Here is a 22,814-nt window from a genome sequence, read left to right as displayed (position 1 = left end):
CACTTCTTAGGAAATGTGTGTTGTGATTTAGCGTCAGGAAACATGGGAGTTGCGATTACTTGTATTGGGCACTAGATGGCAGTGCAAGCAAGTTTCAGCAACCACCCCTTCTCTCGGTATTTTATTTCTCTCTAGGATACGTATCCATCCCACCATCATCCAAAAACAGCATAATTATTGGTATAACGCTGACCTGAATTCATAGGAAAATGTAACCTTCATTTCTCCCTTTCTCGAGACAGTATAGAAATGCAGCATAGAAATGTCTGTAACGGAAGGAATCAGTGAAGCATTTTGTAAACTGAAGCATACCCTACTGCAGTCATACACACACAAAAGAGAGACAAGATGTTTTTTAAAAAAAGGTAGTTTTTTATTTATTTATTGATGTCATCATGTGTCTCTTGTTCTTTAAAGGAACACAAAACTATATCTCTCTTATCAATATTTTTGGCATTTCTGAACGGTCATTTATCTTTTGGGATGTGTCACTATTTACATTTAGAAAAGGCTGATGGAGATCCAGAGAGAGTTATTTCTGGCTGTTGGTCATGTGTGTGGGAGGAGCAGGGGTTGTGTGTAAACATGTGTATGTGTGTGCTTTAAAGACACCTCGAGAGACACAAACTTTCCGTGAACTTTTCCCATCCAAACCGTGATACATAACAAAGCAAGTTATCACCATAACAACATGACGATCCATAATCACTTGACAAATCACTTCCAACAGTCCCTTTAGCCGACCTGCATGGATACAAGCCCCCAACTGTCACTTTTTCCCCCCTCAACTATACCATGTGACCTTCATCCTCTCTCTAGGTGACCAGACGTGTGCAAGGGCGTGTGTTGGCAGGTTGACATAGGTATAAACAGGCATGTACTGCTGTGATGGTGTGTGTGTGTGTGTGTGTGTGTGAATTGTTACATAGTTTGAATGGGCAATAACGTTTTTTGTGGAGTGTGTTGGGGGGTGTAACGGTAACATGTGCCGTGTAAGAGATAGCCTGTGTGTGTGTGTGGGGGGGGGGGGGACTACTGTGTGTGTGTGTGTGTGTGTGTCTGTCAAGCTGTGCCGTTGGTGTACTTGGAGAGCTTGTTCTCCAGGTCACAGATTCTCTTCTCCTGAGACAGGACTGTAGCCTTCAGGTGCTGCACCTCCTCCAGTAACCTCTCTACCAGCTGAGGCTGGAGAGGAGAGGAGGAGAGAGGGAGAGGAGAGGAGAGGGAGAGGAGAGAGGGAGAGGAGAGGAGGAGAGAGGGAGAGGAGAGGAGAGGGAGAGGAGAGAGGGAGAGGAGAGGAGGAGAGGGGGAGAGAGGGTGAGGAGAGAAGAGGAGAGAGGGAGAGGACGGGGGGAGAGAGGAGAGAGGGTAGAGGGATATATAGGAGAGGAGGAGAGAGGGAGAGAGGATGTTGCCAGAGAGGAGGGAGAAAAAAAGAGCAATAAAGGGGAGAGAGAACGGGGGAGAGTAAAGAGAGGAGGGAAGAGAGAGCACGAGGAGGGGGGGGGGGGGGTAATGGAAAAGACAGGAGGAAGGTAAGGAAAGGAAAAGGAAGGTGGAAAAAGAAACAGGGAAACAGGTCAGGGATAGACTGGAACTAAGGGGTGAAACTAGAAAGGCGGAACAACTGTGCAGGTCTGAAACAAGGTACGAAAAAGTCGGAGGGGAGGGGGGGCAGCCAAGCAGAGGGGCACACAGACACAGAACCAGACAGATGAATGAGAGAGCAGTAGAGATGTTGGAGACAGACGAGAGATGGTTAATAGACGCTGAGGGGGGGCAGGGGGACGGGGGGGACAGTCATGGGCAGAAGGATCAGCAGGGACATTTTGGGTTCTCGCAAAGTTTGCCGCTTGCCAGTCATTGTCGTGTCGATTCACCTTGTTTCTAGATCACTGTGCGGAGTGATCAGATGCATTTGAATAAAAAAATAGAAACACACGGAACAAAAAGAACCTACAAATAGTGAAGCAGCAAACTTTGCAAAACCCGTCACGCCCCCCAAAAATGTGTCCAGGACAAACGTGTGTCCCGGGACAAACGAGACTGACCGGCAGGTTGCTTCCATCACACGAAGACATGCTTCGCCGGGTTGTGGGCCGGGAGTCCAGAACGTTCTTCTTGGACACTTTGAGTTCGCGGCTCTTCGGGGGCACGTAGCCGTCCCTCATGGACACCAGGATGGGGTCCTCATCACGCCCCTGCAGCCACTCCTCCGGCTCCAGGGCAGGGTCGGGCCCAGCCGTGTCGGGGTACAGGTCGTCCTGGAACAAGTCCGACTGGGGGAGGAGAGGAGGGGGAGGAGGAGGAGGAGGAGGAGGAGGAGGAGGAGAAGAGGAGAGGAGGGGGAGAAGAGGAGGAGGAGAAGAGGGAGAAGAGGAGAGGAGGGGGAGGAGGAGGAGGAGGAGGAGGAGAAGAGGAGAGGAGGGGGAGAAGAGGAGGAGGAGAAGAGGGAGAAGAGGGAGAAGAGAGGAAGAGAGGAGGAGAGGAGGAGAAGAGGGAGAAGAGAGGAAGAGAGGAGGAGAGGAGGAGAAGAGGGAGAAGAGAGGAAGAGAGGAGGAGAGGAGGAGAAGAGGGAGAAGAGGAGAAGAAGAGGAGGAGAGAGGAGGAGGAAAAGAGGAGGGGGAGAGGGAGAAGATGAGAGAAGGAGAAGAGGAGGAGAAAGAGAGGGAAAGGAGGAGAGGAAGAGGAGGAGGAGAGGGAGAAGATGAGAGGAGGAGGAGAGGAGGAGTGAAATGCAGTTAACATCTAATGAAGAAGTACAAAAGAATAGCATTTATTGACTGAAGTGTGAATATAAGGGTATATGTTGAACAGTTTTTGTTTCGATACAGGAAACCGTCCTTCCTGCTCACCTTCCTGGGAACAGTCATCATGATGGGTTCACACTTCTTGTCGTGGAGCTTGTACAGCCTGCGAGAGCAGAGGAATGTCACAACATGTACATGTGCTGTGTGCATGTACTGCACGTGTGTGTGTGTGTGTGTGTGTGTACAGGCCTACCTGGCGATCTCACACTTGCTGACGTCCACTCCTCTCTTGGGCATGAAGCCCATACCCCTCTGGGGCTCCTTGCTGCTGAAGGTGCTGAGGTAGTGCACGTAGGGGGGCTCCTCTGTGATCTCAAAGTACCGGATACTGCTGTCGCCCTGCACACACACACAGAGACACACACACACAGAGACACACAGAGACACACACAGAGAGACACACACACACAGAGGCACACACACACACAGAGACACACAGAGACACACACAGACGCAGACACACACACACATACACAGAGACACACACAGACACACACAGACGCACAAAGTAAGGCATGTATACCAGGATAGGAAATGGAGGCAGGCACAGGCTCATGATGAAGCTGCTGTCCACGTGGCCTCCATGTCAGGGTGCTGTGTAGCTCCCTGTGCAGCTCACTGTGCAGCTCCCTGTGCAGCTCCCTGTGCAGCTCCCTGTGCAGCTCCCTGTGTAGCTCCCTGTGCAGCTCCCTGTGCAGCTTCCTGTGTAGCTCACTGTGCAGCTCCCTGTGCAGCTCACTGTGCAGCTCCCTGTGCAGCTCCCTGTGCAGTTCCCTGTGCAGCTCCCTGTGTAGCTCCCTGTGCAGCTCACTGTGCAGCTCCCTGTGCAGCTCACTGTGCAGCTCCCTGTGTAGCTCCCTGTGCAGCTGCCTGTGCAGCTTCCTGTGTAGCTCCCTGTGCAGCTCCCTGTGTAGCTCCCTGTGTAGCTCCCTGTGCAGCTCCCTGTGCAGCTCCCTGTGCAGCTCACTGTGCAGCTGCCTGTGCAGCTCCCTGTGTAGCTGCCTGTGTAGCTCCCTGTGCAGCTCCCTGTGTAGCTCCCTGTGCAGCTCCCTGTGCAGCTGCCTGTGTAGCTCCCTGTGCAGCTCCCTGTGCAGCTCCCTGTGTAGCTCCCTGTGCAGCTGGCGTACCTTCCCACAGAGGTAGACCATGTTGGTGTCTGGATCGTAGTACGGTAACAACACACCGTTACTGGTGTCCAGCTCCAGCAGAGCTATGGGCTCCTCAAAGTTAGTCTGGGAGAGGAGAGAAGAGGAGAGGAGAGAAGGAATGACCATGGGGGATGAGTGTGTGAGAGTGTGTGAGAGTGTGTGAGAGTGTGTGAGAGTGTGTGAGAGTGTGTGAGTGTGTGTGTGTGTGTGTTACCGGGTCCCACAGCCCCAGTTCTCTCTGGCTCATCCTGGTGAACCCTGTAGTGAAGATGTTCCCGTCCCTGGTGAAGATGGCTCTCATTGGTCGGATCCCATCGTGAGGAGCGAGCCTCTCCTATTGGACAACGGGAGGCCAGGCATCACCAACAGAGCACAGAAAACGGAGAGGTCGAGCAGAACACCCGGGGAAGACTGTGGCGTTCGTGGGAACGCCACGTGGAACGTTCCAGAAGACTCACCGCGACCACCTCTCTCTTGCGGGGGTCGCAGACCCGCAGCCTGCGGTCCTTGCAGGTGGTGCAGAACAGGCTGCCATTGCGGTTCCAGCTGACGTTGTAGATGAGGTCGGGGTGGTCATCCATGGACACCAGGGGCTCCCCAGTGCCCACGTTCCAGATTATGATCAGATTATCACTGCCTGGAAGACCCCACAGGGCACAGTGTTAGTGTGGGGGAGGCTGTGTGTGTGTGTGTGTGTGTGTGTGTGGGGGGGGGGGCTGTGTGTGTGTGTGAGGCTGTGTGTGTGGGGGAAAGTGTCTGCATGTATGTTTGTAAATGTGTGTGTGAGTCTGCAGGTATATGTGTGTGTGCGTGTCTGGATGTACTGTGTGTGTGTGTGTACCTGCAGTGAGGAGGATGTTGCGTGCAGTGGGGTGTGTGTGTACCTGCAGTGAGGAGGATGTTGCGTGCAGTGGGGTGCGTGTGTACCTGCAGTGAGGAGGATGTTGCGTGCAGTGGGGTGCGTGTGTACCTGCAGTGAGGAGGATGTTGCGTGCAGTGGGGTGCGTGTGTACCTGCAGTGAGGAGGATGTTGCGTGCAGTGGGGTGCGTGTGTACCTGCAGTGAGGAGGATGTTGCGTGCAGTGGGGTGCCAGAGGACAGTGCCCACACGTTTGGAGTGTCCCTCCAGCACCACAATGGGCTCCATGAGGGGGCGGCTGAGGAGGTCGTCTGGAATCTGCCACACCTGATGACACGACACACACGTCACACACACGTCTCTCCCTGCCTCCCTTTCTCTCTCTCCCTATATGTGTTGGTGTATCTCTCTATCTCTCTGCCTCTCTATCTCTCTCTCTCTCTGCCTCTCCATCTCTCCGTCTCCATCTCTCTGCCTCTCTGTGTCTCTCTCTTGACCTCTCTCTTAACCAAGTAAAACAAACACACACGTTAACTCGCACACACGTGTAAACACGCTCTAATGATAGCTGTGCTGTTGGACTGTTTAATCCCCTTTAGTGAAGTCCACGGGCTACGTCATGCTTCTCTCTGCTGGCCATGCCAAGGCAGGACAGCTGCAGCAAACAGACTGTTAGTCCCTGAGGAATCCTCTAGCACACACACACACCTACACACACACACACACACACACACATGCACACACAGACACAGCAGGAACATTTGTAAACAGACATATAGTACAACAGCGGCAGCTGTTTAGAAAGTGTTAGGGACACGGGTTAAGGTCCCATTGCCCAAAGGAACTTCACGCATCTCCATGTACTTGTTGTGACCCGTAGTAATCCGATATCAACACATTCTCACAACAAAGGCTCACACATTCTGACATATCAACTGTTTCTTGGCAGACACCAGACAATGGCTCCAGAAAAATCTCTCTCTCTCACACACACACACACACACACACACTCTGATAAATGATGGCATATCAACATCATGTGCTTTCATCCTTTCATCAGAAAACATTCCGATCTGTCATCTGATTGGTTGATCCAGGGAAAGGGGCTTTGTGTAAACACATGATTATAAATACTATTGCCCCCCCCCACCCCTCCTAAAAACCTAACCTCATGTGTATTATCCTCACAAACACACACACAGGTTCGTGGTACTTTTCTAGTGAGGACCAACAATTTACTTCCGTTCGAAACAAACAGGTAGGTCAGCGAAGGAAACGTTACCATGGCAGTGCAGTCCTCTGAGCAGCTGGCCAGGATGTTGTCGTTGTGCGGACACCAGTCGATGTCCAGAACCGGCCCAGCATGGCCCACCACCAGGGGGTGGTTCTTGTCCAGACGACCCATCTGAAACACACGCGAGTCCACCAATCAGAGCCATGCTTCTGGGTCACCTGACACAGACATCCAGCCCCCCCCCCTCACCTACACCACACATACAGGACCGGGTGGTCATGTGATCTGTTTCAGTTCTGTCGTGTCTGTTTGACCTGCTCTTAGACTGGGGGCCAGATGGCTGAGCGGTTAGGGAATCGGGCTGTTAATCGGACGGTTACCGGTTCGATTCCCGATCATGCCAAATGATGTTGTGTATTTGGGCAAGGCACTTCACCCTACTTGCCTCAGGGGAATGTCCCTGTAAGCTCTGGATAAGAGAACTCTATGCGGACCTAAACGATGTAAGAGGATCCTTCCTGCCTCGTCCCTCGATCAATGATGTCACTTCCGGGCTATTCCACGTCTTCCTGTTCGGTTGGTGTGAACACGTGTTTCGTTTTTTTAGCATCCCTGGTATCGCTCCCTCCTTTCACACACACACACACACACACACACACAAGCACCCAGAGGGGTGTATTAATAGTTGGGTGACGAGGCGTTGAAGGGGGAGTTTTTCGTTTGGCTTGCGAGGGATCCAGGGCAGAGGAGATAGAGAGCAGGGTGTCTATTTATAAAGCGTCTGTCCCAACCCTCTGATATATAACCATGTCTATCTCTCCGTCTCTCACTGCCTTGGCTGGACTGAACCTCACCACACTTGACTCTCTCTCTCTCTTTCTGTAGCTCAATCTCTCTAACTCTCTCTGTATCCAGTGAGAGAGAGTCCAGTCATCTCCTTGCCTTTACATATCTCTATTCCTCTCTTTCTCCCTGTATATTCGTGTCGCTTTTGGACACGTACGGAGAGAAAGAGAGAGAGATACACAGAAGGAGAGAGAGAGACCTGAAGTGAGATAACGTTTAAGTAGAGATTTAAATCTATACAATGAAGGGGACTTAACTTTAAAGGGGATGTGATTGTAGTCTCAGGTCAAAGGAGCCCAGAGCACCTCGCTAACAAACCTCCCCTTTAAGATCCTATCACCTGCATGCTAACACCACTGTTCTCCTCAGCGTGAACAGACCGTACTGACGGGAAGAGAGCGGGCCCTCGGCTCGGCTGGCGCGCTCTGGGGGGGTTTGTTTGTGTTCAGGCATCCTTTGAGTCAGCTTTAGTTGGTTCCTTTGACCTGTGAGCCACAGTTCTGTGGACGGACGTGATGCCGCAGACCTGTCCTCCAGGCTCTCTCAGCTTCAGGGACCATGCAGAGGTGTTGCCAGGTTTGTGGCTGGGTAGAGCTTGTTGCCAGGTTTGTGGCTGGGTAGAGCTTGTGGCCAGGTTAATGGCTAGGTAAAGCTTGTTGCTAGGTTGGGGGAGGGGGGGGTGCTGGGGGAGTGTGGGGTGCTGGGGGAGTGTGGGGTGCTGGGGGAGGGGGGGGTGCTGGGGAAGGGGGGGGGGTGCTGGGGGAGGGGGGCGACAGGAGACGACCGTCTGTGAATATGACTAGGTACAGAACTCCTAAGGGAAAACATTCTCTCTCTCACACACCTTACTGCACCTCACACACACACACTCCTCTCTGACCTTGGAAAGGGGCAGGACCAAGAAGGCTCCTCCTCCGCTGGACTCCACGATGACTGCCAGGAACTTGGGGTTGACGGCGCAGAACGAGCTGTCCCACGTCACCTTGGAAACGCGTATGTCATCGTAACCCTGTTCCGTCTTCACCGACTGTCCGAAGACGTGACGGAACTTACTCTGACGCACGATGCTGCGACTCATCACTGGAGAGGAGGAGGAGAGGAGAGGAGAGGAGAGGAGAGGAGAGGGGAGGGGAGGGGAGGGGAGGAGAGGAGGAGGAGAGGGGAGGAGAGGGGAGGGGGAGAGGAGGAGGAGAGGGGAGGAGAGGGGAAAGGAGGGGGAGAGGAGGAGAGGGGAGGGGAGAGGAGGGGGGAGAGGAGGAGAGGGGAGGGGAGAGGAGGAGGGAGAAGGAGAGGAGGAGAGGGGAGAGGAGGAGGAGAGGGGAGAGGAGGAGGAGGAGAGGAGAGGGGAGGGGAGAGGAGGAGGAGAGGGGAGAGGAGGAGAAGAGGGGAGAGGGGAGGAGAGGGGTGAAGAGAAGAGAAGAGGAGGAGAGGGGACAGGAGGAGGAGAAGGGGGAGGAGGAGAGGAGGGGAGAGGAGGGGGGAGGAGGGGGGAGGAGGAGAGGAGGAGAGGGGAGAGGAGGAGAGGAGGAAAGGAGGAGAGGGGAGAGGAGGAGGAGAGGAGTGGGGAGAGGAGAGGAGGGGGAGAGGAGGAGAGGAGGAGAGAAGAAGAGGAGGGGAGAGGGGAGGAGGAGGAGAGGAGAGGGGAGAGGAGGAGAGGAGGGGAGAGGGGAGGAGAGGAGAGAAGGAGAGGGGACAGGAGTTGGAGGAGAGGGGGGAGGAGGAGAGGAGGGGAGAGGAGGGGAGAGGAGAGGGGAGAGGAGGAGAGGGGAGAGGAGAGGGGGGAGGAGGAGGAGGAGAGGGGAGAGAAGAGGGGAGGAGAGGGGAGGGGTAAGGAGAGGAAGGGAGGAAAGGGGCGAGGAGGAGAGAGGAGGAGAGGGGACAGGAGCAGGACGAGGAGATGGAGATGAAAGATGAGATGGAAGGAGGAAGAAGATAGAGAGAGGGAATACCAGAGATAAAGAAATACACACGTCAACATGAGTAAACCAATAAGCAACATACTGTCCCATATAGAATCCTTCATCCATCAAGGATTCAGGCACTTAAATAACAGAACCCTCTGCAAGGAAATTCCCTTCCTCTTTACCTGGCTGGCCTTTTTAGACCTGTTAAGTTTGATTAGTCTTAATTCTGATGTTAAAACTTTATCTTCTGGATTTTATTGTATTTTTGGGATTCTGTGAACAACTGGTGTTGTTTTTAAGTTGTGCCATATCAATCAAACGTTATTGAATTGAGTGTACTGTTTGTTCCTGCTGGTGAGGCGTGATGTTGTGGGGAACTGGCTTCTTCTATACTGCTGTATCAATGTTGTGTTGTCTTGTTGATGATTCTTAAGTTCTGCATCAAAGTAGTTGAGTTGTCATGTGTCTGTTGCCGAGGTACGACTGTTGTGTTGCTGCCCAGGGCAACGGGCCAAGTGGGTGCCAGCCCAAAACACACAGCGAACACATTCTAGACCCCTGCTGTCCAGCACACACAGATATTAATAGACAATTGTCTGTCAGTCTGTCAGTCTCTCTCTCTTTCTGTCTCTCTGTCTCTCTCTCTCTCTGTCTCTCTCTCTTTGTCTCTCTCTCTCTCTCTTTGTCTCTCTCTCTCTCTCTCTCTGTCTCTCTCTCTTTGTCTCTCTCTCTCTCTCTCTGTCTCTCTCTCTCTCTCTTTGTCTCTCTGTCTCTCTCTCTGTCTCTCTCTCTCTCCCTCACACGCACGCGCAAACACAGGCTCTAGAAACCCATATTCAGAATTACTTTGTCCCTGAAGGTTTGAACCTAGCAGGCTTTGAAACTGCACAATCATTTTTGTTCTGGTTAATTGGCCTGGCATGGCAGGGCTGTTGACAGATAGGTGGAGGAGGGGGGGGGGGTATATCTCAAAGGTGGAGTAACTAACCACACACAAGTTGTTCATCTTAATCCTCCATGTATGAGGACAAAAGCATCTACCAGATAAATACATGATTATTATTCTAGACAGCTCTATGATCAAATCCGTAAAGTGAGCAAACAGTTTTGTAGCAGGGATATCCTATGAACCAAGCACTGCTAAGGTACAATCATCACATCAAATTCAAATATATGTTGGTTACATGTTCATATCATATTGAGTCATGAACAGAAATGTATGCAAGTTAGAAATATTGCAATTTCTACATTTTGGGTTAACATTGAACAATATTAAACAAAACAAAAAAATCTTAGTCTTAAACCGGCCGTCCACATGATAAGGCAAGTTTGGAGCTGATTTAGGACAGATGAAGGATTAGTGTCCATGTTCACGTCGGTTTGACTTCACCTGTTTTCTTTGTAAACGACGAGACAATAAAGTTGTTGTTATCAACTGTTGTCTCACTAACTTGTGAGATGGCCCTCTCTCGCGCAAGGCACGTACGGCTCTTTCAGAGCGAAAGAATGACACGGTCACTTCCCTAATATAGACATGCCAAACTAGCCCCGTCCCACCCCCAACCGTACCCTCTCGAGATCACAGTTTAGCCCACCGTTCCTAAATAGAACAATAAGTCTCGACCCTGGCCAGTTTATAGCCTAAGCGCAGCATGCGCTGTGTACCTGGACACGCACGCACGGTCTTGCCCGGGAACACGGTAATAAGTTGGGAAGAAGAGGGGTGAGGGTGATCGTTGCACCCGCTCCCACCGTGCAACGTGCTCCGGTTAGTTCGGGATCCACGGCCGGTGGCCACACCGGGAGACCGCCGGTATGTTCACGGACATTAAAGTGCAAAGTCAGTCATGGTGTATCCCTGCCGATTGCCAGGGAAACGCACCTCACTGGAAATGCGGCAGAAAAGCTGTCGCACCTACGGTAACTGGGACTGAGCTACGACTGATCTTATTCCAGCTAGGTCAATCCACAGACACGACTTGATCACTCACCGCGGGTTTAGGGGATATCAGCCAATCGAATTCTCCTCTCCCCCTTCCCAGATGGTAGATTTCCGGTTCTTGTATAGCTCCCCGCTTTCTTGTGGTGTTTGTGACGGTTCTCCGTGATCCCGTTTTGCACAGTCGGTGTGGACTTGCCTGGAGGGCGCTCTGTAGAAATACGTGACGCTCCTCGGCAGGGAGAAGGAGAGGAGGGGGGCAGTGAGAGAAGGAGAGTGAGGGTGTGTGTGTGGATGAGCAGGGAGGGGGTGGGGGTCAAAGCGGTCCCGTCTATTTTGGAACGGGCTCGGTAGAAGTCGGACTATCTCGCGCGCCGGTGACAGTGCTTAGATTGCTCTGCGCCCGCGCGCCACGGTCCAGTAGGGTTATCCAGCTGCTTGTGAGCTTGTAGGGGTAGAGTTAATATAGCGCTCTACTCCGGACCTTAAAACTTTTAACTTCTCTGTAAACTGTATAAACTATAGGCTGCTGTAGCTATGTAAACACACATTCTCAACAATTCAGCAGCAGTGACGTCTAGGGATCTTTTTCAGAAGGGATTTTATTTTACTCGCCATGAATGTTTGCACAACGAGACACAATGTCATAGGCTAAACCAATAGCCCCACGCGTTTTGTCCTGTGACTTTTCTTCAATAGATCGTCCGTCAAGCCAGTCTGACAGTTGTCCTCTGAAAGTGCTAGTTTAACACCTGTTTCTCGGAGGGGCAGGGAGCGCTTGTTCTATTTAGACAGCTGTCTCTCTCTCTCTTCCTGTCTCTCTCGGCTCCAACCACGGGCACTTCCTCTAATAGTCCGCTAGAGGGCGACAAAATATCACATGTTGTCACCATTCTTACAATCATCGTATTTGCGAAAACGTTTTCAAAGGTTGAAAAAGTATTTGCAAAAAAAAGTTCGCATCATTGATGAGGACTCTACCATACTGTACTCTGCTCTAGGCTTCTCTGGTCTTCCCTCTCCTTTCACTAAGTGTGTAAAAGTTTCAAAAGGTATAAAATAAATATACAGTACCAGTCAAAAGTTGGGACACATTTTCCCATTCAATTGAATTACAAAAATGTGAAAAATCTTTTTCGAAAGGTTAACAAAATCTTCTCGAAATGTTTATTTTATCTCAACATTTACTTGGGTGTAATCTGAAATATTTGTCAGCATGTGTTACTGACCTGCAATTGCTGTTTTACACTTCCAGTTTCTCTCTCATCCTCAGTCTCCTTGTGTGATCTAAGATCTTTATTTAAAGATTAAAAGATGATCAAACTCACAGTTTAGATTTCATACATTTTTATTATTCATCACAGTTAAAGAACATCATAAAAAAAGAGAATATGTACATGGATAGATTTACAATGAAAAGGAGTCCATACGCAATTCTTTGAACAATGCACACTACTTCCACTCACTTAAAAGCACGCTCCCCAACAGTAGAAACCATAAAATAAAACAATATTACAAATTAAAAAAGGAGTAAAGTGCTTATTTGAGAGACTGCCGTCAAAGGATAGGTCATTCTGATATACACTAGACGGAGAAACTGCTCTTGCCAGTTACTGGCACACTCCTGTGTGAAAAGGAGACGTCAGTTTAAACCACATCACCGTCAAATCGACATTGTGCTTTGCGCACATACACACAGCCCAGACACCAACATTTATAAAACACAGATACACGTCCTTAAAATGATAACACTCAAAATGTACATTATAGATCTTTGACAATAAAACAAAATGTACACGTTCGAAAGAACAAATTGGATAAGACGAGCTGCCTCACGTCACTGTCCTGCTCTCTCTCTCTCTCTCTCTCTCTCTCTCTTTCTCTTTTTCTCTTCCTCACACACACACATCCACACTATCCAGTTCAAGTGGCATCGCCAACTGAGGTTAAGCTGAGTTGTGCTAATTCCAGTTGTTTGAAACGGTCAGCTTGATGAGAGCTGAAGGCCTCTGATAACCCTCCAGGGGGCGCTACTGTGCCTCCAGAGTTAGGTTTGGTTTAGGCCTCACGAGGTATTGTGCAGTCGAAAAAAACATCAGTTTGGTCCCAAATAACCCCTCCCCCCTCATCCACACCCACCCAGAATCACAAGACTGGGCCCCCCCTGGGGAGGCCCTCATCTCCCTGCTGATTGGATAACGAGGACTGAGGGAGGGAGGGTGTATATGCTTGGTTTTCACAGTGGCTCACAGAGAATCAATCACACAGAAACGCTAATCATCCTACCGTCATATTTCTCACATTGTGCTCGATGAACCCCTCCCAAGACAGACACACACACACACACACACACACACACAGCAGTCCGGGTCACATGGTATGGTAGAGGGTGCTCACGCTCCTCTTCTTCAGTCTCCGCAGGGGGTGTGTCCTCCCGTACTGCTGGCGCGCTGCCAGGGGGATCAGGAGGGGGGCGGGGCAAGGCTCAGGAAGTTCTCCCGGAGGTGTGCTCTGATTGGACGGAGGGGAGTGGGAGTGTTCTGAGGGCGTGTCCTCTGGGAGGTGCTCTGGTCCTGTCCTGGGGGGCTCCGGCCAGCTGTCTGACAGGGGGCTGTCTGACGTCCGGTGGACCCTCTGTTTCTTGGAGGACTCGTCCGTGGCGACGTGGGGGAGGGGCTTCACGGCGGCGGGGGCGGGGCGTCTCAACTCCCACTGGCTCAGGTCATTGGCCAGCAGCTCCAGGCAGCCCAGCTTGGCCAATGAGGCCGAGCGCTTCATCAACGAGGGCGGGGTCAATCCGGCCTGGCGAATCCTGGCCTCCACCTCTCTGGTCCTCTGCATGGAGACCCGCCCCCCTCTCCTCCCCGCCTCCGGCCACCCGCGGCCCCCCCAGGCCTGGCCCCCTCCCTGGGGCCGGCTCACCTGCTGCAGGAAGGCCCCCAGCTCCCTCAGAGTCTCCCACGTCTGCCTGGCCACGGTGTCTCCGCGGGGGGGCCAGTCCGTGGCCGACTCCTCCCCCGTCACCCCCTCCAGACACAGGAAGTCGACGGAGGAGAGGGGGTTGTGGGAGGAGTGGAGGGTCGGGCGGAAGCAGCGGGGAGAAGCACCCCCCTCGAGGGGCCTAGAGTCTCGAGGGGTCGCTTCCGTACCCTCGCCCACCTCCTCCATGGGACTACATCTCCCAGGATCCTCCTCTCCTTCCTCCTCCTCCTGCACAGTGCTCACCCCGGGCCCCTGGGGGCAGAGCGGAGCTTCCTGGGGGTTGGTCTCCGGGAGGGGGGGCGCGGTCGGGGGGCAGGTGTCGCCGGAGGGAGGGGGGAGAGGGGAGCGTCGCTGGGGGCAGGCGGGGCTGAGGGGGAGGGGCGGGGGAGAAGAGGAGGGGCAGGGAGAGTCGTGCTCCTGCTTCATTCGCTGCTCCAGCTGTCGGGTGACGCGTCGCACCGAGCCCCTCGTCCAATCACCCGAGAGGGGGGCGGGGGAAGCGTCCATGGGCTCGGCTTTGTTCTTTACTTCCTCTTTGACATCCTCCGCTTCCTCTGCCGAGTCGACCACGCGTTCCTCCACTTCCTCCTTCGACCCCTGAGGTTCCTGGCCCCTGAGCCCTGGTTGGCTAGAAGACCCAGGGGGAGGGGTTACACTCAGCAGTGTGGACTTCACGTTCTGTGCACCTGTGCATTCTGGGACGATGTGCTGAGCCGCAGAGATATCGCCCTCCTGAGAGAGAGAGATGAGAGAGAGACAAAGTTAAAACAAATCAACAGCAACGAGGCTGCGTCCTTGAAGTGTGTGTATCTGCCACCAAAGGGCACTATGGTCTAGTAAACCCAGTCAAGATCAATGTTGCTCGACCAGTAAAGAGCCGTTCTGTTCATACGGTTCCGAATCTATGCACCTGCTTGACGTTCAAATCAGTCCGACTAAACCAGGCTTTTTATGGCGAGATTCTCAACCTCAAGGTGCTTCTTCATTCAGCCTCACCTTCCTCCTCTCCTCCCCCTCCTCACTCGGTTCGTCCCCGGCCACGCCCGCTGGGCCGTCCAGGGTCAGCTGGTCCTGTCCAGGACCCCTGGGTGGGGCTGGCTGCTGCGCTGCATGAACAGAACCCCCGCGGCTCCGCCCGTCCTGGGCCAGGCCCTGGAACTTCTCCCTGGCGCTGAAGAAGTTGATGTGGTCGGTGCTGAGGGCTGGGGGCTCCTCGGGGGGGCTGGCAGGGCCACCAGGGGGGGCCTGGGCCAGGGCCTGGGCCTGGTCACAGTCAGGAGGGGGAGTTGGCGGGCCTGGGGGGAGGGCGGTGTGGGGGCTGGGTTCTGGAGTGGGGTCGGGCGCCAAGCGGGGCGCTTCTTCCTCGTCTGGGCCGCAGGGTTGGGGGGAGGGGGCGGGGGAGGGGGGGAGGGGGTGGACGACCGCCACGGGCTCGGCCACCGTCACCGTGGAGATGTCCGGTTTCCTCGCCTCGGGAACCACGGTGGCGGCCCGGGGGCGGGGGGAGGAGGAGGGGGAGGAGGAGGGAGAGGGGGGAGCAGCCAGGCTCTCCTCAAAGTCACACAGCCCGTTTGAGAGGGGGGGAGACGGGGGGGGCACAGCCAGGGGGTCGGCGGGGGAGGGGCTGAGTTCTGCTCGGAGCAGGGCGACGGTCGAGGGGGCGGGGCCACAGGGGGCGGGGCCACAGGGGGCGGGGCCACAGGGGGCGGGGCCAGAGGGCAGCGGCTGCAGCAGCTCCTCCAGGGAGGGCGCCGGGGCGCTGTTGCCCTGGTTACGGGGGTCGGAGCGACCCAGGGTGTGAGACTGGGGGGCGGGCTTAAGGAGGGGCTCGTGGTGCTCTGATAGGTCGCTGTCTGAGTGGGAGCGCCACAGCTTGTTGTGCCTCTGCTTACTGGAGGGAGAGAGAGAGAGAGAGAGAGAGAGAGAGAGAGAGAGAGAGAGAGAGAGAGAGAGAGAGAGAGAGAGAGAGAGAGAGAGAGAGAGAGAGAGAGAGAGAGAGAGAGAGAGAGAGAGAGAGAGAGAGACAGAGAGAGAGAGAGAGAGAGACAGAGAGACAGAGAGAGAGAGACACAGAGACAGAGACAGAGACATTAGGATTTGTCTCTTTTCTTTACCACAAACACACAGCAGGCCTTCCACAGGACAGACATCGATGACTCATCGGTAATTTCACACCAATGGTTCACTGTGGGGTCTGTGTGTGTGTGTGTGTACTTGCAGGTCTCCTTGGCACTTCTGCTAACACTGACATGTGGCATGAGAAGCTAAAGGCATCCTCGGACACATGCATGTTAACTAGTACAGCGCACACACACACACACACACACACATGGGGAGTGGCTGTAGAATGTGGTGCTCCCTGATGTCTGTGCTTATATCACCCTCATGACTAACATATGTGCCTAGAATGTCGACACTGAGGATCAAGAAGAGTTGGAGAATGCATGCTGCATGGAATGCCTAGGCTGTGTGTGTGTGTGTGTGTGTGTGTACCTGGCCAGCAGGATGCCCTGGTACTCCTCCAGCTGCCTCATGAAGGAGGGGTTGGGCTTGGTGACGGCGCGGCGCTCCTTGACGTAGCTGAAGGCTCGCTCCAGGTCCCAGCCGTACTCCTTCATGGCGTACGCGATCACCGTGGACGCAGAGCGACTCACGCCCATCTTACAGTGGACCAGACACTTGGCCCCCGCCTTCCTGAGGGAGGGAGGGAGGGAAGGGAAGGAGGGAGGGAAGGAGGGAAGGAGGGAAGGAGGGAGGGAGGGAGGGAGGGAGGGAGGGAGGGAGGGAGGGAGGGAGGGAGGGAGGGAGGGAGGGAGGGAGGGAGGGAGGGAGGGAGGGAGGGAGGGAGGGAAAGGGAGGGAGGGAAAGGGAGGGAGGGAAAGGGAGGGAGGGAAAGGGAGGGAGGGAAAGGGAGGGAGGGAAAGGGAGGGAGGGAAAGGGTGGGTGGGTGGGTGTTAGCAAGTGAGGGTGGGAAAGATGGAGATGGTATAACAAGAAAGAGCCAGCCAGCCAGCCGCTCAGTACTTACTTGGCCCTGGTTATGAACTTGTAGGTGTCGTTCCAGTAAGCCAGCAGGTCTGTTGCCTCCTCATCATACACCCGGATGTTGTGGTACTCAAACACACCCGGGAAGAAATTATCAATCTCTCTTGTCACATTCAGGATGTACTGAACCCTGGGAGAGGGTGGAGGGATGGAGAAAGAGAGACACACACGCAGAGAGAAAGGGAAGACCATTACGATAGTGGAGGAGTGGTGGTCATTATGGTGTGCATTGACAGTAGAATAAGGAGAATACGGTGTGCAGTGCATCATGGGAGTTGTTTCAGGAGTCCTTACCCGCTGTTCTGCAGCTCCTCCAGATTGGATGCGTTCCACTCTGAGCCCTGGGTAGAAACACACACACTCTGGTTCAAACTCTCAGAAACCGAGACAGCAGTGTGTGTGTGTGTGTGTGTGTGAGTGAGAGAGAGAGAGAGAAAGAGAGACCCACCAGGTACACATGGTCGAAGATTTCAGTAGGACTGTCCATCTGGCCTAGGATGACAATCATCTCGTTGTCGATAAACTCCTTGAACTCCCGCAGGTTACACACCATGTGCTCCTCCAGCTCTGTACGAATCTGAACACACACACACACACACACGTTAGATGTGCACAGTCTACACAGAACCTTGACTGAAGACACATGGCAGCTCCCTCTGTGCCTATGAATAAACGCAATAAGTTGTAAACATACTCCCTTGTCTCACACACACACACACACACACACACCTCCTTGCTGGTGACGTTCTCCAGGTCTTTCTGCATCATGATCTCTCTCAGTCTGGTCCTGATCAACCTCTCCGTTCTCGCTCCCTCCGTCGGCCTGGCAACGCACACCCAGACAAGAGTCAGCGTCGTGGCAACCACGCCACGGCTCCCTGCGGGAGAGTCCACACTCCTCCTCCTCCCCCCCCCCCCCCGTCAGACGAAACACACACACACACACTCACACGTCGGAGAAGAGCACGGGAGAGTCTGCGCGGTGGGACTGGACGTCCTGCATGACGTTCCACTCGTTGATGTGGGTCTGGTCTGAGCAGACCAGGCTCTGGTAGTAGCTCACCCAGGTGAGGAACAGGCTGCCGGGGAAGTAGTTATGACAACGGGCCACCTCACACGCCTTGTGGAGGGACTGGAGGGCCGACCTGGAGGGGAGAGGAGGGGAGAGGAGGGGAGAGAGGGATAGGAGAGGAGGGGGATAGGAGAGGAGGGGAGAAAAGGAGAGGGAGAGAGAGAGGGATAGGAGAGGAGGGGAGAGAGGGAGAGGGAGAGAGGGATAGGAGAGGAGGGGAGAGAGGGATAGGAGAGGAGGGGGATAGGAGAGGAGGGGAGAGAAGGAGAGGGAGAGAGGGATAGGAGAGGAGGGGAGAGAGGGAGAGGGAGAGAGGGATAGGAGAGGAGGGGAGAGAGGGAGAGGGAGAGAGAGGAGAGAGGGATAGGAGAGGAGGGGAGAGAGGGAGAGGGAGAGAGGGATAGGAGAGGAGGGGAGAGAGGGAGAGGGAGAGAGAGGAGAGAGGGATAGGAGAGGAGAGAGGGATAGGAGAGGAGGGGAGAGAGGGAGAGGGAGAGAGAGGAGAGAGGGATAGGAGAGGAGAGAGGGATAGGAGAGGAGGGGAGAGAGGGAGAGGGAGAGAGAGGAGAGAGGGATAGGAGAGGAGAGAGGGATAGGAGAGGAGAGAGGGATAGGAGAGGAGAGAGGGATAGGAGAGGAGGGGACGGGAGACAGGAGAGAGGGATAGCAGAGGATGATATGAGCACACGATCAATCCAAATTCACACATGACTGCTGTTGAAATAGCGAGAGTGATGTTGATGAAGAGAACACAGGGCACTCACCACATGGCCTGAACAGAGACAGGCTTGAACACATGGATCCTGTTATCAGTGGACACACTGAAGCCCCTGAGAGGAGGGAGCGGGTGAAAGGTGACACAGAGAGAGAGAGAGAGAGAGAGAGAGAGAGAGAGAGAGAGAGAGAGGTCAGAAAAGCACATAGATCAGTCACAAGGGCTCTCCCCTCTAATCTCCCCCAGGTCATGTATCTTGTGGGTCAGCCTGAAGTGTGTGTGTGTGTGTGTGTGTAACTCTTACCCGTCTCCATCCAGATGGATCAGTGTGTCACTCCACAGAGGTAAAACCAGACCCACAGAGCAGGAGCTACAGGAAACACAAACACACACTGTTAACGCCATGAAAAATAAAATAGCCTTTCCCTTACTGAGACAGTATTCACGCCTCACAAACATGGTACAATGACGACCTCCCACCTGTCGGTGGCGCTGAAGTCCATGCCCAGTACCAGGCTCTCCTCCGTGTCCTGACGGCCGTTAGTGGAGACCACCACCATGTAGCGAGTGCTCTGGGGCTGGGAGCTCTCCAGGCGCACCGCCTGGGGGGGGGGGGGGGGGGCAGGGAGAGGGGGTGAGTGGGAGGGAGAGTGTGTGGGTGTGAGAGAGAGAGAAAGAAAGAGAGAGAGAGAGACAGAGAGAGAGAGACAGAGAGAGAGACAGAGAGAGAGAGAGAGAGAGAGAGACAGTGTGTATGTGATCTCACCAGCTTGATGTTGTCCTCCGATCGCAGGACGGTAAACATGGTCTGCAGGTGTTGCTGGAGGTCTCCTGTTTGGAGGAAGACCACACAGCGTTATCCATCTGTGAGGGTATGTGTGTGGAGGTGTGTGTGGAGGTGTGTGTGTGTGTGGAGGTGTGTGTGTGTGTGTGTGTGGAGGGGAGAGTGTGTGTGAGCCAGGCCATGTGTGTATCGTAAGAGGTCAGAGTAATTAGATGCTGAGCTTCACCTGGATCAAATAACTCTATGCTATGGCTGTGTTGACATGTTCACCTGTTGACTTGTTTACCTGTTGACTTGTTTACCTGCATGTTTGCTGCGCAGCTGAGCGAAGCGAGAGGCGGAGGAAGGGGAGGAGCCATTTCCCCGGGGCAGGAAGAGGGCGGCGCCTCGCACTGTCAGGAAGCTCTCACTGATACTGAGGAGAGAGAGAGAGAGAGAAAGGGGGGGCGAGTCATACAGCTGAGCAGTGGAGACACACACACCTGTTAAGACCCTATGATGAGAGAGAGAGACAGAGAGAGGGGCGAGCCAGGTTTTATATCTGCCGCCCTCAGCAGAGTGGAGGAAGCCAGGCTGATGAAGGGGGTCGCAGTGAGACTACAGCACAGCCACCTCACCATGATCCCTCCCACAGCCCTGCAGAGTGGAGCGGCTTCACAACACGCAGGGAAACCCTCAGCCTGAACCCCCCCCCCCCCTCGACGAGCAACACTCTGAATGTTCCGGAATGTTCTACCCGGATGCCGCTGTGTTCTATATTCCATGAGCCGAGAAGGTTCTTAATAAAGCTGTTTTCTGTCACAACAGTGAACGTCATCCAACATGCGCGCGAAAACAAAGCGCATTAGCAACGGCTTCCAAAGACACACAGCTGGTTCAAATGATGTGGTGGCTTAACTGTACTGGACACGCTCATAAAATGACTTCAGGGGGAAGGGGGGGGGGGCAGGAAGAGAGAGAAGGAAAGAGAAAGAGAGAGCTTAGTGTCTGACAGTCATACACCCACACACCATCAGTGACCCCTGACTGCTCCTGCCCATATTAGTCACTCTGAGCTGGGGGATGGAGATAAATATAGGCCCAGGCTTCGAGGAAGGCCTTATGAGAGCACATGGCTGGATCAGGGGAGAGGGCAACATTCTGTCACCTTCAGATGTGGAAAAGAGGGGGCCAGGCAGAGAGACACAGGGAGAGAGAGAGACACAGAGAGAGAGAGAGACACAGAGAGGGAGAGAGAGAGAGAGAGAGAGGGACAGAGAGAGAGACAGACAGAGGGGGGTGAGGAGGGTGTGAAAGAGGTATGGTGGATGAGGAGCAGAGCAGAGATCAAACTGGTAAGTTCAGGAACAGAAGTGAGCGAGGTGGCATAAAAAATAATGATTTATTAAATGCAGGACAGCACCTGTAATCACGTGATTTAAAAATCACAATCTGTGCTGGAGTCTGTGTGTGTATATGACTGTGTGCGCAAGTGAGTCAGACATAATAAAGTTGAACCGTCTCATGGAATCCAGCCAGCGTCCACACACACACACACACACACACACACACACGGCAGTCCCTGTACTTCCTCAATAAACCAAACATTGGGCCCTGCCAGTCAGTCTTGGCCCGTTGCCATGGCACCTGCGGTCTGGAGCAGGTGAGCCACTAAAAGCAGGCTCCGCCCCCTGGCACAGGCATCACCAATTAAAACACTGCACACAGGGCCGTGTGACCTGACTGATGACTATGACCCACCAGCTACAGGCAGGGCCAGGAAAGACGCCTGGTCAAACATATGGACACATGGTTGGCTGAGGAACAGGGTTGGAGACGCCTGTGATAGAGTGGCTTAGCATCCTCCACATCTGCCTCTGTCCTCTCTGAGGGGGAAGCATACTGACACATTCCATCTGGTTTGTTCAAAAGTCAACAATCCCTCGACAAACGACCCATTACTGATGGAGAAGGAGGGGGGGGGGGTGGAAGGAGGAGGTGAAGAGAAGGAGGGAGAGGGAGGAAAGGTAGAGAGGAGAGGAGAGGAGGAAGGGGAGATGAGAGAGACAGTAGCATGAGACATGGTTCTTGTTGGAGACGTTTCACGACACTTACAGTCGGTCTATCTTCCGTTGCAGTATCATGGGCTTCCCCGTAAAGTAACGAGTCTTTGCTCCGCAGTTAGCGCACAAGCACCGGGCTGAACATGTCCGTGACGGAGCCACAACTCCCGGTGTCATAGCTGCTCTTGTCCGACACGTGAAACGGGAGCTGGTAGACTAGCGGTTCCGTGCGGGGGCTTTCTCCAGCTTCAATTCCCAGCCTGTTACCATGTGTTTATCCGTGAACAAGAACTGACGCACTGCCAACACAACGACCAAAGGAACAGCGCGAGCTATTTGACGGGATATACTAGAAACAGTTGTATACCACCAGCAGTCATCAATTATATTAGTCCTAAAAAAAAAACAACAAAAAAAATTTGCTTCCCTCCGATTTTGTATTCCCGCACTCGTCAGAGAGCGATATCCAGTGTGTGTGTTTGGTTGCCCACCTGCAGGGAGATTGCGGTAAGTATAGGGCAGGAGGCGGAGTCTGCGCACACGTGCTCCAGGAGGAGAGCGGTTTCTCGTAAAGGCTGGTCGGAGGTCAGATAAGACAATGCCCATTCGTAGACTGAACTGGGAGTTTATAGCAAGCGAGCTCGTCTCAGAGCGGTTTATTAGGGAGACATACTGAGAGTCAGGGACACTTGACTCGTATGTGTTGTGGCAGCTTCCAATTACGGCGTGGCAACAGCGTAAACACGGAAAAATTATTGAGAAATCTAACGAGACATTAGACCCGGGTTACTCGCTGCACGTTATGTACCGTATGGGTCGCAATCAATTACACAGACACATGTTTTGGAATATCATTTCACGTGCATATTGTCAGCTGGTGTTGTATTGCATCACCAAGAAAACAACAACATCCATGACGACTTGTGTTTCCGCGTGTTTGTGTGTGTCCTTGACCTTCTCAGTCACAGGCAGTGAGGCGTGTTTTAGTAGCTGAACGGATTCTCTTTCTGCTCTGCTCTCTGAAGGGCGGCCATATTGATTAAACAGATGGGTTCAACACACATCTGTAAGTGGATGGTAACACACACACACACACACACATGCACGCCAACATACAGGCACATACACACACCTAATGGCATTGGATGTTAGCATGTCTGGTTTAGCTCCTCCCTAAAGGGAAGGTGAACCGTGGACAGTGTACAGTGTACAGAGAGGAGCTCCCACAGCCCCTGGACTGGCCGGACTGGCCGGACTGGGGAGCAAACGATGGGTGCCAAGTGATCCCAGGTGTCTGAGACGCACCCCATCACCAGCTTCCTTCCTCCTCTCTCAGTTACCATGTCAGTCCTCCTCCTCCTCTCCTTCCTCGCTGGTCACCCTGGGTTTCTATCTTGGGCTGTCAACATTATTTGTTCACTTTGCCCAGACAGG

General features: G+C 53.6%; 2 protein-coding genes across 2 annotated transcripts in view; both read right to left on the bottom strand.

Moving 5' to 3' along the window:
- Window positions 1-351: 351 nt before the first annotated feature.
- On the bottom strand, window positions 352-11,007 carry coro6 (coronin 6). Its single transcript, XM_084683907.1, has 11 exons — window positions 10,793-11,007; window positions 7,778-7,977; window positions 6,100-6,222; window positions 5,015-5,144; window positions 4,417-4,595; window positions 4,173-4,292; window positions 3,938-4,042; window positions 3,004-3,149; window positions 2,856-2,913; window positions 2,052-2,279; window positions 352-1,185 (listed from the first exon to the last, which is right to left on the bottom strand). Exons 2-11 carry the CDS (start codon window positions 7,973-7,975, stop codon window positions 1,063-1,065), a joined length of 1,410 nt encoding a protein of 469 aa, XP_084540033.1. The 5' UTR covers window positions 7,976-7,977; window positions 10,793-11,007; the 3' UTR covers window positions 352-1,062.
- A 1,063-nt stretch (window positions 11,008-12,070) lies between these two features.
- ssh2b (slingshot protein phosphatase 2b) overlaps window positions 12,071-22,814 on the bottom strand; it is a 17,343-nt gene continuing 6,599 nt past the window's right edge. Inside the window, exons 3-15 of the mRNA XM_084683483.1 lie at window positions 19,641-19,753; window positions 19,321-19,385; window positions 19,035-19,156; window positions 18,859-18,924; window positions 18,604-18,669; window positions 17,718-17,912; window positions 17,497-17,590; window positions 17,216-17,344; window positions 17,062-17,108; window positions 16,751-16,897; window positions 16,216-16,416; window positions 14,719-15,613; window positions 12,071-14,454 (exon numbers count right to left, since the gene is read on the bottom strand). Coding sequence (XP_084539609.1) covers window positions 13,111-14,454; window positions 14,719-15,613; window positions 16,216-16,416; window positions 16,751-16,897; window positions 17,062-17,108; window positions 17,216-17,344; window positions 17,497-17,590; window positions 17,718-17,912; window positions 18,604-18,669; window positions 18,859-18,924; window positions 19,035-19,156; window positions 19,321-19,385; window positions 19,641-19,753 — 3,484 coding nt within the window. The 3' untranslated portion in view covers window positions 12,071-13,110. The remainder of the gene's footprint in view (window positions 14,455-14,718; window positions 15,614-16,215; window positions 16,417-16,750; window positions 16,898-17,061; window positions 17,109-17,215; window positions 17,345-17,496; window positions 17,591-17,717; window positions 17,913-18,603; window positions 18,670-18,858; window positions 18,925-19,034; window positions 19,157-19,320; window positions 19,386-19,640; window positions 19,754-22,814) is intronic.

Source organism: Hypomesus nipponensis, chromosome 20, assembly GCF_054491055.1.
Source record: "Hypomesus nipponensis isolate SF chromosome 20, ASM5449105v1, whole genome shotgun sequence".
Lineage (NCBI taxonomy): Eukaryota > Metazoa > Chordata > Actinopteri > Osmeriformes > Osmeridae > Hypomesus > Hypomesus nipponensis.
Note: the sequence above shows the minus strand (reverse complement) of the source record. Positions and strands in the feature narration are given on the sequence as shown.

What these genes read in the sequence shown, in the direction of transcription:
- coro6 (XM_084683907.1), bottom strand. Translation starts at nt 7,975, where the DNA reads ATGAGTCGCAGCATCGTGCGTCAGAGTAAGTTCCGTCACGTCTTCGGA. An exon ending in CAACATCCTCCTCACTGCAG is followed by an intron (nt 4,596 to 5,014) that starts GTACACACGCAC and finishes GGGGTCTTCCAG; the next exon opens with GCAGTGATAATCTGATCATA. An exon ending in GTGATGGAAGCAACCTGCCG is followed by an intron (nt 1,186 to 2,051) that starts GTCAGTCTCGTT and finishes TCTCCTCTCCAG; the next exon opens with CCTCAGCTGGTAGAGAGGTT.